Source organism: Parus major, chromosome 7 (genome assembly GCF_001522545.3).
Source record: "Parus major isolate Abel chromosome 7, Parus_major1.1, whole genome shotgun sequence".
In the NCBI taxonomy this organism is placed as follows: domain Eukaryota; kingdom Metazoa; phylum Chordata; class Aves; order Passeriformes; family Paridae; genus Parus; species Parus major.
This window is the reverse complement of record NC_031776.1, coordinates 17810322-17827892: the sequence shown is the minus strand read 5'-3', so window position 1 is coordinate 17827892 and position 17571 is coordinate 17810322. Positions and strand designations below refer to the sequence as shown.

The 17571-nt window shown below is 35.1% G+C and overlaps 1 protein-coding gene across 3 annotated transcripts in view; it reads right to left on the bottom strand.

Moving 5' to 3' along the window:
- The window catches only part of TLK1 (tousled like kinase 1), a 67117-nt gene that overhangs the window by 18237 nt on the left and 31309 nt on the right, over positions 1–17571 (bottom strand). For all 3 annotated transcript variants that reach the window (XM_015634248.3, XM_015634250.3, XM_015634247.3), the window contains exons 4-11: positions 15984–16059; positions 13415–13461; positions 12941–13027; positions 11778–11867; positions 10843–10935; positions 9448–9558; positions 7629–7765; positions 6150–6338 (exon numbers count right to left, since the gene is read on the bottom strand). In XM_015634248.3, coding sequence (XP_015489734.1) covers positions 6150–6338; positions 7629–7765; positions 9448–9558; positions 10843–10935; positions 11778–11867; positions 12941–13027; positions 13415–13461; positions 15984–16059 — 830 coding nt within the window. The remainder of the gene's footprint in view (positions 1–6149; positions 6339–7628; positions 7766–9447; positions 9559–10842; positions 10936–11777; positions 11868–12940; positions 13028–13414; positions 13462–15983; positions 16060–17571) is intronic.

Sequence of the window (17571 nt, the reverse complement as noted above, 5' to 3'; positions counted from 1 at the left end):
CAACTATCAGCTGGGAAGATCATTATCCAAAGCAGGTTAGAAGGTGTTTATATACATGCTGTTTATATTGCAAGTTTGAGGACTAGAATGTCTTGAGAATCACCAGTAGTTTTCCCAAAGATGAGGGACACTAATTCAGATTTTCTTACAGCATATGCTCAACCTACTTCAACAAAATTTTCAGAAATCTAATAGACTATATGACTTCTTCCTCCCTTTTAAACTTCAAGTTCACCACAGTCTTCAGAATTCCAACACCTGCATTTTCAGTGCATCTCAAAAAAATAAAAAAATTAAATTAGATTAAATTAAACTAAAGGAAAAAAAAGGGTTTTTTTTTTCAGATAAAATCTGGCAGTTCTGAACTTTTCATGGAGCTCTTTCCATTCCTGTTATAAATATGGAATTTTGCTGCCCATTTTCTGGTTTGACCAGGACAGAAAATGGATATATTCAACCAATGGATTCAAATCTCAGTGAAATTACTGGGGTTTTTTTTGACCACACAATCTAAATTTTCAAGAAATTGGGAAGAGCCTCACAAGACCGTAGTTATTTCATCAGCCTTCTGGGTCTGTAACATACAGAAAACACTCAGGCGACAAAAACACCCATCATCACATCCTGTCAGAATCTGAGAGGCAAGCAATCATTTCTTTTAAGATATGTCATACAAAGCTACCTTGCATCTTTTTTTCTTACTGGAATTCAGAGCAGTCTTGTATCACAGTCAAGAGATATCCCTCAACATTCTGAAGGCAATGGAGGGAGGAAATTTTCCTCTCCAAGAAAGGCAAAAGGTCTCTTACTACCAGATTTTGGGACCTAACATTTGTATCTTTTCCTAGCAGAATCTCCTCTAGGTTTAGACAATGTGTACTACATCTTAAAAGAAGAGGCATTAAAGCACATGTGAAAGGGGCTGTTTCCATAGCTAGGAAAGCTGGCAATGCACTTGGACTTTGTACAGTCCAAGCAAAAGCAAGAAACAAATGATCCAATTCCTGCTGTAAAACATCTACTAGGACTATCAAAGAAATCCAGACCACTAGACGACTTAAAACAATATCCCAAACACTTTTTCAGTACTTCTATTAAAACAGAAACCTATTCTGTGGATTAAGTTCTCAGTTAAAAAAGACCAATGCCAATGTTTACAAGGTTGAATATTGTCATTTCCAGATTCTTGTCTACAGTATAAATTAAAGGTTCTGCATGTCTAGAAAGACAGATAGTGAAGTTTGTCTTTGTCAGGAAGAAGAGTGAGTGTTTTAGGTGGCTTTGCAAAGATGAATCACCAGTAAAACACACTCAAAATATGAAGTCTATGACCCAGTAAAACACACTCAAAATATGAAGTTTATGACATGACCTATCAGAACTTTTAGTGAACACTCAGAGTCCTAAAAGCAAAGATCCCCTTAAAAACTAACATAATATGGAAAATCTGGTCCTTTTTATAAAATCTGAGGTGTCCACACAGAGGTACAAAGAGCCTAGACAGCTCTAGCAAGTATTGCCTTTCAAAAAATCCTGAAACAGCCCTCTTGAGCACAGAGCACAGCTTGGACATCATATTGAAAACATTAAGATTCAAAGTCACTATTTCCATGTTTCTATGCTGTAACCCGATAAACGACAGTTTTCCATTTTTCTATTTCCTTACAAATCTAACTCTATTAGAAGCACAGCATGTTTCACAGCAATCTAAAACTGTCATTACTGACCACCACATTGCAGAGAAAGGCATATAAAACTCAGAGCTGTACACAGACATAGTCACTTTGGATTTTGCTTATTTACTTCTGAAAAACAAAACTTCTGTTTGTCTGGGTTGGAAGAGACCTTAAACATCATCTAGCTCCAACCCTCCTGTCATGGGCAGGGATGTCACCTACTAGATCTGGTTGCTCAGAGCACCATCCAAGGCACCTACAAGATACCATAGTTTCCTGCACAAAGGGTTGCTCCTCTATCCCAAGACACACACAGGCCTTACCACATGTGGAGAGAGAAAGGCTGAGGAGCACAGGATAGGGACATCAACCAGAAACAAGGCTGCTGCCATCTTAAGCTGGATAGTCAGGCCTGGGGCTAATCTGAGGAGCACTGGGGAAGGGCAGCTGGGAACAGGTTGCATGAATTAATGTGGCAGCAGTCTGGTCCTGACCATGATCTTTTCTGCAAAAAATTACTATTAAATAAATGCTGTATTTTAACTGTCTGCAGCCAAATAAACTCTGAAACACATGCAATAAATTCCTGAAATTCCCCAAAATGTACAGGACACAGTCTGTGTATGTTGCGTAATTTTTCCTGTGACATATAGGGACATGATGTGCCACTATTACTTGACGCTGGAAGAAAGCTGATGGCTTTCCTGGTCTGAAAGGCTTGATCACCACCAATTAAAACTTCCTTTTTTCTTTTTTCTTTTTTTTTTCTTAAATTAGAAAGCATAGGCCTTTCAGAGGTTTATGTTTTCACCACCAAATTTCAAAGGTTTTGACACAATATACATGTGCAGACATAACCAGTCTTCTTTTCACTTCTTCCTCACAAGTGCAGACAAAACCTTCTACAATCAAAATCCTTTTAACTGGTCTGTACAGACAAGACAAAAAACCCAAACTAGCCATGTGTTCCTTGGTTTTCACCATGATCAAGCCTGGTACATTTACAAGCATCTCTCTTCCTATCTCTGCCCTGCTAGAAAGTTGTGCTGGATACATAGGCAGAGCAGAATGCAGCCATGCTCCAGAACAGCCATATACACATCCAATACAAGTTTTCTGGCTACAGTTTCTGAAGTTTTTCTCTTTTGGTCCAAGCTTATTCTCACCCCAGTTCCCCAAATTTCTACAAGGATGAACAAACTTCAACCAAGAAAAAACCTTCCATGATGTCTTTTCACCCATTGTTTCCATGTTTGCCTTAGAAACAGACTGCCTCAGGAAAGGAGCTGTCTTTACTTGTCCAGTAGAGCCCAGACACATTGTTGGCACTTCAGCCTGAAAAAGTTCCTGAAAATATTTTTATTTGTTCCATACAGAACAGAATGCTCCTGCTAAATGATGCATTTGTTCAGCCACAGTAACAAACCCTGCCAGCTCTCTCTGCTCTCCTAGTCCAAACTGCATGCTGGGACAATGCATACAGGCTGCCATGGAGGAAAACTGGGAACACTTGAAGAGGCGACAGGGAAGTGAATACAACTGAAATGGCTGAAGCTGCAGAGGAAGGATTCCACCATCTAAACCAAGTGAAACATTGCTCCTAGAAGCAATTGTCTTGTGAAATAAGAGCTGCTTTCAAAAAGTGGGGACTTGCATTATAATCTTACAGAATCCTCTCACGTCTCCAAAGAATGTGGAAGAGAGTTTTCAAACAGATTTTTTTCTGGGGCTAAGGTGGCAACCTCTGCTTCAAATAAGTATTTTTTCTTTAAATACATTTAAATTTATTCTTTTCACATAAGATGATAAATAAAATTACTTTGCTCAGTAGAAAATAGAACTCTCAAAATTGAAACTACTTTTAGTTTTGGCTTAGGCAACAAAAAGGGGAAGAATGATGGAAAACCAGGACAGTGTTTAGACTCATGTGCTCCATGTTACTTGAAGCACCAAGCCACCATTCACTCACAAGACACTGGCAAGCTGGCCACTATTATACCAATAACTTCAGAGCAAAATTCTGCTTTTACATTCCTATCAGAGACCGCAGTATATTCAGCTAAACTAAAACAATGCCCTTATTAAGAATGCCTCAGGCAACACCTTCAGTCTGTTTCAACGTAGTTGACACCTGCTTGCAGCAAAAGCTTCAGTACTCCTGATTGTTACAAAGCTATAGAACATTTTGTCTTGTCAATACCAGAAGCTGGAGATATTTTTTAAAGCAAACAATGCAGTGTAAAGACACCTGTTGGTAACAATTCCTAGCAAGTAATTTATATGTTTAAAATTAATCTGCTTGATCACTGGCATGTATGTTGTACTAATTCACTACTGGTTTAGTTCATTAATCTCAAGCAGCTCTGCATTTCCTCATGCCTCACATAAACAGAACCTTTTCCATTTGACTATACTAATTAAGATCATTACTGTCGAAGCAATGCAGAAACAGTGATAAGCAATGTAATAGGACAGAATCCCATAGAGTACATGACAAATTTACTCTAAAATGGAAGTGCATAATTAACGTTTTACCAAGATACACAAAATAATTAATTCTGTACTGAGAAGCAGAAAGGAGTCAACACATAACACTACAACACAAAGTTATAACAAATCCTAAATATAAAAACCCCCTTTCAAGTAAAGGCCTAAGAACATAATGTGGCTAAATGATTGTGTGATCTCAGGATGCATTACAGATCTCCTCAAAGATCTGAAACAAAATTTATAAGCTTATAATACAGGCAAGTAATCTCGTATCTAGATTATATAATGATTGAACTACTATACTTTAATGCAACACAGTTTTGATTCAATAACTGCTTACATTTTTGCTAGCATTAGATACAAAACAACAATTCTGATTGTTCTCCTGGCAATTCCATAACAAGCAAGCATTTTCATGTGTCATTTAACATGTAACTGGTTAAGCCAGATGAAAAGAAACTTTGCAGTCTTTAGTAAATTGGACATTATTTAACACCATGTAATGCCAGAAAATCTTCCAAAGTTTATTACCAGGAATTTATCTTGTTCTACTTAAAAATTAGAACGTGTTGTCTGTATTTCTTCCCCAATTTATATTTTATCATCTCTCAAATCTCAGCAATAACATCATGGGAGTATAACCAGCCAGAGTCAGCAAATAAAAATTTCTGTGAATTTTCAGGTATTTTCCGTTACTTAATGTTACTTTTAATAACAGGAGGGATTACATGCAAACACGCAGCAGTATTATTTTTAACACAACAGCAATATTTACTGTACTATTCTGAAGTATTAATTATGGCCTAAGAAGAAACACAGGCACTAAGCATTACTGAAGAGTCACAATGATCAATGACTCTTCAGCTCTCTACCAAAACACAAGTAATGCAAAGCAAGATTTGCTTTACATTGCCAGCCTTACTACTGTATTTTCATGATATTTTTGTCACGGTAAAACAACGTCACAACGTGAATTTTAAGAATGATGCATTATGCAAAAAACATGCAGCTGTCTTCAAGGGGATGGTCCAAATGTATTTATTTAGCAGAACTAAGCAGAGCAATTTATATACCCTCCATCCCCGGAGGTATAAATTACTGCCACCACATGTGAGAGGTGACAGGGGACCATGCTCAACACAGCTTACTCTGCAAAGTAACACAGATCAATTTGCTACTCTTTTTAAGCCTAATTATTTACTTTTTACTTAAAAATAAACTAGGAACAGATACTCTATCAGCTGTAGCCTCTTAGCAAAAAGAGCTGTAACTAGTATCTTGAAGCAGCAATTTCATAAAATATTCAAATTAAATGTCAAGAACACATCTTTGTGTGCCTTGAATTATACCCTGTCTGCAGGAAAAAAAGAAGACCCTAGGAAAAAAGTGTTCTTTAATAAATTTCAATTTTTATGTTTCAATGATAAAAAATTATAACAGTCAAAATGTGAAATGGGATCAGTAACTTCTGACAGCTGGTCACAGGTTGAAGAATTCAGAAAGGGGGAAAAGATATTTCCATTTGTTTTAAGGCATGTCTTCAAATACTAAAGGCTGAAAAAAGATGGGTTTTTTTTAAATAAATACTGTTATATGGAAAAAAAAAAATCTCCAACTAGAAGAGAAGCTCTTAAACCAATGTGGATAAAGAAAAGTTCAGTCGGTATCAATGACATTACAAGACTGAGAAGTCAGGATAAGGACACTTCTAGATCAGGATAACATAAGGAACATTGCCTATCCCCAGAATGGGCCATTCTCTGGTGACTTTACCAAAACCAAATTGTCCACAACTTCACAGACAGTGAAGTTGTACAACAACTTCATAGACAGTGGTGCAAATTTCCCTAACATCAGCAAGTCCTCTGTGAGAATATAGCTGCTGAATATACCGAGTGTCTTTTTATGCTGTTATTTGAATAGAACACACAGAGACAATATCTGAGAATTTATGTAAAAGACTGATTGAAATGTTAAACTTACAGCTGTGGTAAATTGGGTCTAACAAAGGGATCGTTTTCTGCCCCATTCACAGCTTTATTTTTCCTCTGCTTGGGTTCAGAATTGGCAGATGGTGCCTGAGAATTATTTGTAGTTGGAGGCTTTCGCTTGGCCAGGAGCTTTCTTTGCCTTTCAATGTCTTCCCTTTGTTGATTCACCCACTCTTGCTGCCTGTAAACCCCAAAAAAAGCTTTATTAAAGTTTCATCAATTTGCATTTTTTCAAGAACTATCTTTTTAACTGATAAGGCATTTAGAAATTTTAAAAAACTTACTGTACATGTGAAAATGTTTCCTAGGAGAACGAACACCAGTGTTCTTCATGAAGTGGAAAAATTTTGCTAAGGTTATGGCACAACTTACTTTTTAAATATATGGTGGTTTCAGGGGGATTGTTTGTTTTTGTTGATGTTTTGGGGTTTTGTGGGGGTTTTTGGTTTTTTTTGTTTTGTTTTTGAAAATGTTATGCATGACTTCTGCACTAGAAAAAGAAAAAAAGAATTGATCTGAGCTGGTGGATACCTTATTTTATACCAAAAAAACATCCCCTGATACCATCAATAGAGAGTACCTGATTTTTATAGGCCAAATACTGAATTTGATCTGTCCATTTCCAAATAAATCATCAGTTTGGTTGTATGGCAAACGATTACAGCTTTTATGCAAAACACACCTTGTACAGACTGTTCTTAAGACTGTTAAGAAAAACAGTGTCCCAAGCAATCCCATAATGCTAAGACTAAATATTGCCCTTCAAAAGCTGAAATCTTGGTGAATTACTTTTTAAAATATATGTATTCTTCTATCTATATATCTATCTGTATCTCCAATGAATCAGGCTCATTACCAAAGAACTCCTTTGGAAGCACTGCAGAATTATTTTACCATCATCTCAGAGTCCTGCAGAGCCCTTTGCCTTGGCCCCATCTCTGGGAAACACCTGCTATGGCAGCTCTTTTCCAGGTGGTTTCTCTCCCCCATCCTCTTGCACTAGACCCTATCTGAGGCTGCCAGATTCGGGCTTCACAGCACTATGGAGCAGGAAGCTGGGAAAAGCTGCTGCCATGAGGATGTGCAGGTAGCATCTATGTAGCCAGGGAGAAGTTCACAGACCTCATCTGTCCCAATGACCATCAGTGATATATGGTTAGCTTCCTGAAAAAACACTGATTTACCTTTAAAGTTCTGAGAGCTGATTTGAGTAACTACGTGCTACTTATTTACTACATTAATGCTTTTCTAAAGATAAATAAAACAAAGTGAAACTAAACTGTTTTCTAAAGACACACAACCTCAGCATTCCCTCAGCTGATTAATGGAGTTCCATATTCTCAGTCTTCAAAAGGCAAAGCAAAATACAATGTATGAAAAGCTGCTTCAATCCTAGAACATTAGTAATAGCAAAGTCCACTAGAGGGAAGTAACAATTAGTGAGAATTTTAAGAACATAGCATTGACTAACTTCACAAGATTTTGAAATGCAAAGCCATCTGTCCACTGTTCAGTAAATGAAGCACCATGACGAACTGTTGTAAAATGCCCCAGGCGTAATCTGTCTTGCATGCTCTTCTCTCTGCTTGCCAGCTTCTCCTGTGTGCTCTAAGAAAACAACAAAAAAAATTTCATATTTAGTAACACTAAAGTGTTCAAAAAGTCAATAAAACAACTCATGGTTTGGTTTTTTCCCTCCAACAGCCTATTAAGGCAGGGATAAGAGGAGAGTAAACAAAAATATGTTGTAGTATTTACTCCATTTATTCTAATTTCTACAGAACTCAAGCATCTGCAGTTGCCAGAACCAGTACTAGAGGACAATTTATGCACCAAAAAACCCCCCTGAGTTTGGCTATAAAGCTTGCTGCTCTACATCATTAAAAAAACACTTTATTTAGAGTATCAGCATCATAGAGGATATAATTAAGATTCTATCTGTACATGTCTACTACAACCGACTGAGATACCATAAAGAAAGCACTTCCTATACATAGCCTGGAAACTTCCTTGACAAATCATCTGTGTTACTGCTTGTACCAAGGTGACTTGGAGCAGGAACCTCAGTGTGACAATGCACTGTGGGTAGGCTTAACTGCAATCAGATGCCCACTTGCAGTGCCAGAAGCAGGTGCCCTTCTTAGAACCAGCAGTGCTACCAAAAACATCCTTGGGATGTGACGGAGTCTGCCTGGTCTCCCTCAAAGAAAGAGCACTATGAACACCTAATGCAAGGAAACCTCTTTAATTGTTACAAAGGCTTGCTTCATAAGAAATGTCTGTGGCTCAAAAGTCACATACACACACAACAAAAAAAGTGAGAAGTCGTCAGAATTAAGGATCTTTTTACGAACAGACTTCTAGATTGAAGAAGGGCCTTCCACAGGAAACATCGCTTGTGGTATTCTCAGTCTGAAGGTATGCACTTATTATCATGCCCAATAGATCTGATGCATCTTCTCCCTGCATTCCCCTCATGCTGGAATTTACAAAGACCTGCAATAATTTATTTATAACATACTAGTGCGAAAACTCTCCTAAATCCTCCAATGGCTTGCTTTGTGCCATTGTGTATGACAGCAGGATCCAGCAGCTAGCACTAGGAAAGGCACTGGGGCCATTTATCTTAAACTTTTTTGTACCTTCATTTCTAATAACATGATTTGCTATGAACTTTTTAAAGATTTTTTTTTTTTTATGAGGCTATTTTAAAAAAGAGAGAGAAAAACAGGGTATCCTTGTCTTGTAATAAATTGCTACTAGTTTAAATATAATTGGTGTGAAATTTCAAAAAAATAATTCATTAATAGTGTATGAAGGCAGCCATCTTAATTTCCTTTTTTCCATCAATTCTGAGCAAACATGGCATGTTATCATTTTCCATCAAAAATTACCTTAGCCACTTAAGTGTCTCACAGAGATATTATCCATCTCCTCTTCACAATAGATTATGTTCAAAAATTCTTTTATCCACTATGATCTTACAATTTGTCCAGAAAATATGCCATATACTGAACTCATAATTTTGATGCTTTGCTATTTTGAATTACTTATGATGGGTAAATCCTTAAATTAAAACAGGTACATTTTCCACGATCTGAAAAAGGCTAAACATTTTACTTAGCTTATTCAGGTTTATAAAAACACTGCCAGATAGAGACCACAGATATGAAGTCTCAATCTCAAGTGACTAATGGGAAAAAGCTGAAGTGAAAATGAAGGAAGCATAATGGAGTTTTACTGCAATCTCTCAGCTTTTATCACTAAGATTTTAGGAGCGGTAAACTTACCTTTTCAATTAGAAGCTTCTTGCTCATTGAAATACATTTGTTTAACCTTTCTTTGTATTTTTCAAGTAGTTTTTGTTGTTCATCTATTTGTCTTCTAAGATCACAATTAGCCTAATAAATATATACAAAATATGAAGAGATATATTGAAACACTGTTTTTTTAAATCAGCTGTCACAGAAAATGAATATATCTACTTTAACTAAATTAAGGAACATACATCCATAAACACATCTATTTATCTAAATAAAAATTTAATTTCACTGATCTGTCACTATCTATGGAAGGATGCCTTGCTTCTTTTTTATTTCCTTTACATTTTCCTGCATTCTGTACTACAGAGCATTCAGCATAATGAGACTATATAAAAGCTCTGTACCAATCTCATGTTCAGCTCTCCACTGAGGACTCCACTTACATTCAAACTGGAAGTTTAAATTTTAGCATCTTTATATATGATTTCTATAAAAATTCAGATTATATCTATAAGTATGAATTATAAAAATTCAGATCTTTATATATGATTTCTGAAGGCATGTGAATCCAAACATCTTCAATTTAAAAAAAAAGTAAAAATTTCACAATGATAAAAGTTTCAATGATCTGAGTAGGAAGTTTAATAAATTCCCTGTGTTCCAATTATAATTAACTTAAAATTAAAAATCCCACAACAATAGAGTTTTGATTAAAATTTAAAAAAAAATAGTTTAGGGTTGTCTATCCCATACTGTTGAACATGTGTTAAAACAATCTACATATACAATTTCATAGTACATGATTGCATGGGTTAATATTTTTATGCATTGTTTGTATGTACGTACACATACAAACACTAAACAGACTACAACTTGTGAATACAGGTTTGTTTCATATTTCTGTATATCTCCTCTCCAGTTCTTCCTTCAAGAGCATAAGCCTAAATATTTTTTTTTCTGAAAACAGGTCTTAGCACAGTATAGCAGAGTTTTCTTACTGAAAGTGGTTATTCATTGCCTGTAATTATTTCTGTCACAGATTCTGTCTTCATTCTAAAAATGCCAGATAGTAGTTCCACAGATAATGGCTACTCACAATTAGAACCAAAAAAAACCAAAAACAAACCCAAAACCACCCATGAATTTAAGGAATTAATCAGCTGCCTGCAAACAGCATCAGTTTTCTTTAAACCTTCTGAAGTCTATAAACATACTGAATCATTAACAAGTTGTACCACAGAAGCTGAAGAACATTTCATTATACATTTCATTTTATAGACTTCTTAGATTTTTTAAAAAAAAATACAAAAATTAAAAACTTATTATACCCTTTAAGTAAATTTTTAAAAAATCTAAAAACACTGTCCTCATATTCAGTCTACTGTTCTGAATAAATACCTTTACCCCATGTCCAACACTTACCCTGAGTAAGTCATCTATACGACCTTCTTTCTTTTCCAAGTCTTGATTTTTATTACTTTCTAGTGCAGCTAATTTCAGCATTGTGAGATCAGTCTAAAAAGAACATTTTGAAATATTTATCCTTTCCTTTTACAACTACAGCATTATTCTTATGCTTGTTAGGCAGAGAAATAAACTACTTTAAAACATTCAACAACAAGACAGTAAATCTTATTTTCAGGTGTTTCAAAGTGTCATGAAAAGTTCTTATGCAAAATCACTTTCCCTTTTCATGAGGACAACTGTGAACAGCTGGGACAAACCATTAACACTATTAAAAGATTTCATCACCAACTGAGAAGTTACTGTTCATAAAAACACAAAAAGGGAAAGAATGTAAATGTCAACTAATTAATTTCTCTGTATTGGTCAACAGGTGAAGCAACCTTTTTCTGACTAATGTGAAAGACAGATCATGTCAGAAAAGGCAGAGAGAACGAAACAGTTGATTTCAGCTTTTAGAAGTCCCATCAGAATTGTGTGTTGATCATTTTGATTGCCATCTCATCCATCTCATTTCTCCTCTTCAATGCTGGATTTTAAAAACAGTATGACAATGGCAGCTGTCAATTCAAATGCTGCCTGAAAAAGCAGCCTCTAATTCTAAAATCACACAACAGCTAAATTCTTGAGCAAAAACCTACCATATACATAGATGACATGGTCATCTATGTATATCCATGAAGTGCAACACTGGGAGCTGAGCAAGTGCAGAATATAAAACTCACCAGAGATATTTAAATTATGAGCTGCTGGACTTAACAGAAAACTGCTTTGGCAATTTTAAAAAGCAAAGCTTTTCAAAGTCTTTAAGCATTTAAAAGAAGTTAAAAGACAAAGAAATAAACATAACTACTTTTTCCTTGCATTCTAATGTGGTCTACTGAAAAAGTTACCTGAGTAATTTTAATAGATAACTGCTTTGGTTGTGTGAGAGGGTGGTCCCCAAAAGCTAATGAAGTAGGAGAAGGACTATTCTGTCGGACCTGAAAGGCATGAAAGCAAAATATCTTAGATACAACTGTAATGAGCATAGCCTTGGTACAACTCATGGCAGGAACATCTCAAAGAACAGAGAAACAAGGTATCTTTACACAAGCTACTACTTGGAGCACTGCACTGAGAGCTATCAGGATGGCATTACATATCACTTGCAGTTCAGGAAGGATGCAATATATTCTCTGAGAAAACTAAGATTGTCACTTTTGGGAAACAGACTGAAAGATTTAAGACAATACAAGACTGACATAAGGTGATGTCAGTCTTACAAAGACTTATTTTTCTGATTCTAAGCTTTCACAAATCAAGAATAACGGGAGTTATTTTTGGAGTGTTTAGTTCTCATGGGAGAACCAGAGAGGGGAAGCTAATGCAGATCAGAACACAAATCCTGTTAATGAACCTAGTCTGTGTGAATGAGACCTTTTTCAAGCCAAATTCTAAAATCTGTATTACACGACATATTTTTGGCAAGACCAAGAGGATGCCTGAAATTGAAAGCACATGGAATAAAAGCTGAGGTCTGCTATCAGAGAAAACAAATCTTTTCTGTAACTGGCAAAATTTGTTTGGCCATTTAGAACAATATGTTGGTATGCTGAGCACTGAAATTGTGCTTATGAGAAGGAAAAAAATGAATTAGCATGACCAACAAAGAGAATTTTAAAGGCAGATTAGGGATCAATTATTGAAAAAAAATTATGATTTATCGCAAACTGAGCTTCTGAAGTCCCCAGCTAGGCATCCAAGTTTCCTTATAAGTAACAAAAAACCCTTCCTCTTCTGAGTGAGGCCTATGAATAGATGCCATTACATTTTAACATTTATTCAACACTTTACTTTGTATTTTAAAAAACTGTAAGGAAAAAATAATCCAGTGTTAATAGAAAAATTTAGTTTTAATACCTAATTTGATTTTTTCCTTTTCCTGTTGGAAGAATAAAATCTTTCACAGGACTCATTCCTTTGAAAACTCTCCCCTTGAATAGAGATTATTTTCAATTTTGCTATTTTTAGAATATAAAACTATCTCCAGCAGTGATGAAGTTCCCAGACTTACAGAAGAAGGAGCGGAATGTGAATTCTGAGGAGAGCGGATTGCAGGAGGTACACCTCGCACTGGACTCGAGCCGTTTCCACCTTGGTACTGTAGAGCATATACAGACCTCCAATTAGTCAATCTTCTCAATATACATTATACATCTACTCAATGTATACAGTACATTCCTCAGGCTCGTCTGTACACAGAATTTGTAAATCAGATTGCATTCCTTTTATTAGTGCAGCCTTCAGCTGTTTAAAGAACAATGAGAAAGATAACGGGTTTTGTATTTTAGTTCAGGCTCCATCAAGAGATGACTGCCATCTCTACTTCAAGGTTTTATACTTAGAAGCTAACATAAAGAAAAAAGAAGTAACCTCTCAAGAGGCCTGTCCATTACAGCCAAGTATGTTGTAGCATCCAAAAAAAACGCTAAAAGGATATTTGAAAAGAAAATTTTAAAACCAACATCTATTTTTACAAAATTCTTACCTCAAAGTAGTCACTTATCTTGTGACCACGTCCCCCAATATTTTTTCCTGCAATAAATACATAATATATTAGAACTGGTTAAATAAATTACTTGTGGGCGTGTCCTACATTTTTATGTATAAAATAATTATAGAAAAATCTTACCACTTGTTAACCACTTGGTTTTCTTTGATGTGGTAATACATGATGTCCCTATATAGGTAATTAAGGGATTGCCAAAACAAAGTGATTTACATATTCCATTAATTGAGAAATCAGATATTAAGTCATCCTCAATTCCTAAACCAGTTTAAAATAGACTTTACAGAAACCCGAGACCTCTTCTAGATAACAGGAAACTCATCTCTCAGCCTACAGATCAAATCTGTAGCTCTAAGTCCCTCCCCTTTTCAAAAACTAACTCAAAGTATCAAATTAACCAAGTCTACTAACATTATATACTCCTGGTGAGTTATTATGCCCAAATATTCTACCTAAGGATTCTCCTAGGTGCCAGTAACAGTGAGGGCAAAGAGAATGAAAAGTATTTCCAGTCCTCTTAACCTTATTATGAATTGGGTAACTTACAGTGTTAACTAGGGAAATAAAACACCAGAGAATGAGATTAGAATGTTTCTTAAACAGATTGAGACTTCAGAAGAACTAACAGGAATTGTATTTCTTCAACAGGAGGACCTGACCCAAATATGTGGCATTCCAGAGATTGCACCTATACCTTTTCCAATGAATGCACAAATGTTTTCTTCTGTTTGGCTCTAAGATAACCAATAAATCTTAAGACTGGGTTTTTCTCCTGTGGAAGTCAAACAACCTCTTAAGAGACATCTTGCAAATGAACTATTGTTCAAAGCCTTTTACTTTAGAGAAAGAAATTTTTGCAGCACATTAGGAGATCATAATCCATAGATCCATAAATTAAATTTCCCCTTTTTAGCAAAGATTTTCAAGCTTTTCTATTGTTTCAGTCCTGATGAATTCTCTGTAGTTCAATATACCTCTGTACTGACACTGCTGCATAAAATGCTGTGTCACTAAGAAGTAACACAAAAAACATGAAACATTTGCCAGCCCTTTCTGTGTCAAGACTTTTAACAGAAATATTTAGATAAAATATTTCCTAGACCTAGAACAGCACCCAGCTAACTTCTCCAGTAGTTACCCAGTCACTGTACATATATATTGCTGCTACTTCCCTCTAGCCAATTCTTTACCTACTCTGTAATTCTGCTAGTGATTTCTGTCCTCATGCTTAATTCTCATATATCACTTTATCAAATTTGCTTTCATGCAGCTAAATGAGACAGGCTGCATTCCTTTTCAGTATAGAAAAACCTATTTGATGTCATGTTACAGAACTGCACTAAAGAAATATGTCAAATTATTTTGGCACAGCCAATTATGAATAGATTTACACTGATTTATATCACTTTCCAGTTACTTGTGTGCTCTAAACAATCCCTCTCTTCAACATTTATGGATTAATTTACATATTGCAAAGTCAATATCCTGGGTATGCAATAGACAAGAGATTGATTTCCTGTTTCTTTTTTCCAATACAATAGGAGTTTTTGCTTCAACTGTACTGTACCACTTCAGGAGGCTGCAGTTTCTTAGGCCTGCTGCTTGAGAATATCATAGTGCAGACTACTCAGTTTTACTGCTGCTGACAGTAAAACAGTGATTGTAAGACATTATAATAATGTTTTCTATATTAAAAAGTCCCCCAAAATTTTCATCATCTCTAATTTCAACACTCATTAGTAACAGGAAGGATAAGCTACTAAAACAATTAAAAGAGGAAATTTCATTCAGGTTCTTTGAACAAAGCAGGTGTCTACAAAGTAACACTTAGGAAAAAATTAATCAAACAACATGATTCTTCTACTAATAGCATGCTGCACCATGAAGACTTCCAGATATGAAGCACATTGTTTTATATTTCAAGTGATATTTTCTAGCTCTGTTAGAATGAAAAACAAAGCTCATATCAGAACTATTTCTGCTCCCCTTCTGATGAATTTTTGTCTTGACGTAAAATTTCCACCAGTCCTCACCCAAAAGTCATACTAAAGAGAGGAATGACAAAAACTAAACTTTGTAAATATTAAATTAGAAATCAGTCTCATCATGATTTCCCTACCCCTCTAGACTACAACAATCTTCCACAGAAAAGGAAGAAAAAAATTCAATTTTTATATATACCTGTAAAACAAGCATCAGATATTGTAATCAGTAACCCCTTTTTCCCCTTATCTACTGAAAAGAAATACAAACCACAAAGTATTTTGCATGAGAAGAATTGCTATAATTCTTAAAAAGATTACAAAGTTGTATCATAGCTGTGAGTTAAACACGCAGCAGCTCATGATTCTTTTGGGTAATTGCCAGTCCAGTCCATGTTTTACTTGCCCATCCCTTACAGTGACAAATGGGAGGGTGAGAAGAATACCTAATTTATTATCCAAAACATAACACCCATCTTACATAAGCAAAAATACAGAATTTTTAAGGCTAACAGTCAAAATTGTTACATGCAATCACTACCTAGTCAATTTACATTTTAATTTACCTTGGCTGCTTTCACTCTGAGTGTCTGCTTTTCTTTTTCTTCCTCTGGAAGGTTCTGACTGTTTCTTCTCTGGAGTCTACAGGCAACAAAAATAACATGATGGAACATAAACTCTATTTATTTGTATTATTGCTGTATTATTGTGAAATAAATTTAAATCCTCATCCATAAAACATGATTTCACAATTCAGCAGGGATTTAATTTCAGATCATAGTTAAACTAGATAATATGATCTTTGGTCAGCCAGGTACAAGCTAGAAGAGGTAGTTAACAAAGTGAGAAGTAATTCTTAAATTATTTCCCAAAAGGCAATTTCACATATTGTTAAGCAATTACTCATTTTCATTCATTCCCAAGTTTATGGACACCCATTTTTGCTTCATTTATGCCTATATTTTCCCAAGATCTCTATTTTAGTGTGGATGATTTAAAGCTTAATACTTAAGTGTAATCATCTGATTCTTGATAGTGTTTTCTACACACGGCTGTAGCATAAACGCAAAGTTCAATAGGAAGTCAATAATGTTACACTTTTTCATAAGTGCAAAAGGTATTTTCAGGCTAATAAAAACCATATAGATTTCTAGAATCCACTGAGAATTAAAAAGAAAGTAAAACAGGAAAAAGTAGAGAGCAAAAATTACTCAAAATGTTAATATCTATCCACTTAAAAATTGTCATCCTCCCTATATACTTTTATCTCAAGGAAAAGAAAGAAAAGCAAGTGAAAAAATACAGATCTGTTAACATACCTGGAATAAATTATTCTATACAGTTGCCTAGAAATTACAATCACCATGTATGAAACAGATAACAAGAAAGGGCTGTGATCAGAAGCATCTCTAAATTATATTTGCTCCTGTTTGATCTGAGGATTCAAACCAGTTAGTCTCCCCAATCCAAATTAAATAATTAAAGCTGCTCTTGTTCAGCACATTGCAGCTGTGTGTGTGGGTATTCTTCATGGTGCCCCACACATAACTGGAGAAAGCATAGGAGACATTAACTGAACTATTTTACCAGTAAACCGAAGATCCTTAATGGCTCAGACTAAATCTGAGACAAGATGCTTCACTATTTCATGATACCATAATTTTATCATTTTATTGTATCTGTCATTTAGTGCTCCAAGTATACTTTCTTAACATAGAAAATTATATCAACATTCTAATTTCAACCATCAGTAAAATCATTTCAAGGACGTTTCAATTCCAAAATCTTTGTGTGGATATGCTGAAATATAAATTTACTACAAACATCCAACAGTATTTATGTTGGCAAGAACCATTTTAAGCTACCTGTGATGCCTAGAAAATTATTGGTCTATAAGAACCAGCAGGACAAGAAAGGTCTTCCTTACCTATACCATGTATTTTTGGTGTTTTGACTCTGTGTGTAGCTTCATAAAGATAACTCTGAAGGTTTTACAAGTGTAAATGTTGTATTATCAGGCTATAAATTAAGTTTAAATTAAATATATTTTATTTTATAATAAACTCATTGAACTGACATCTGCATCTTTTACAGCGCTATCATACATTAGCAAAGTATACAACAAAGACTCCTGGAAATGGAATTACCTCAAAA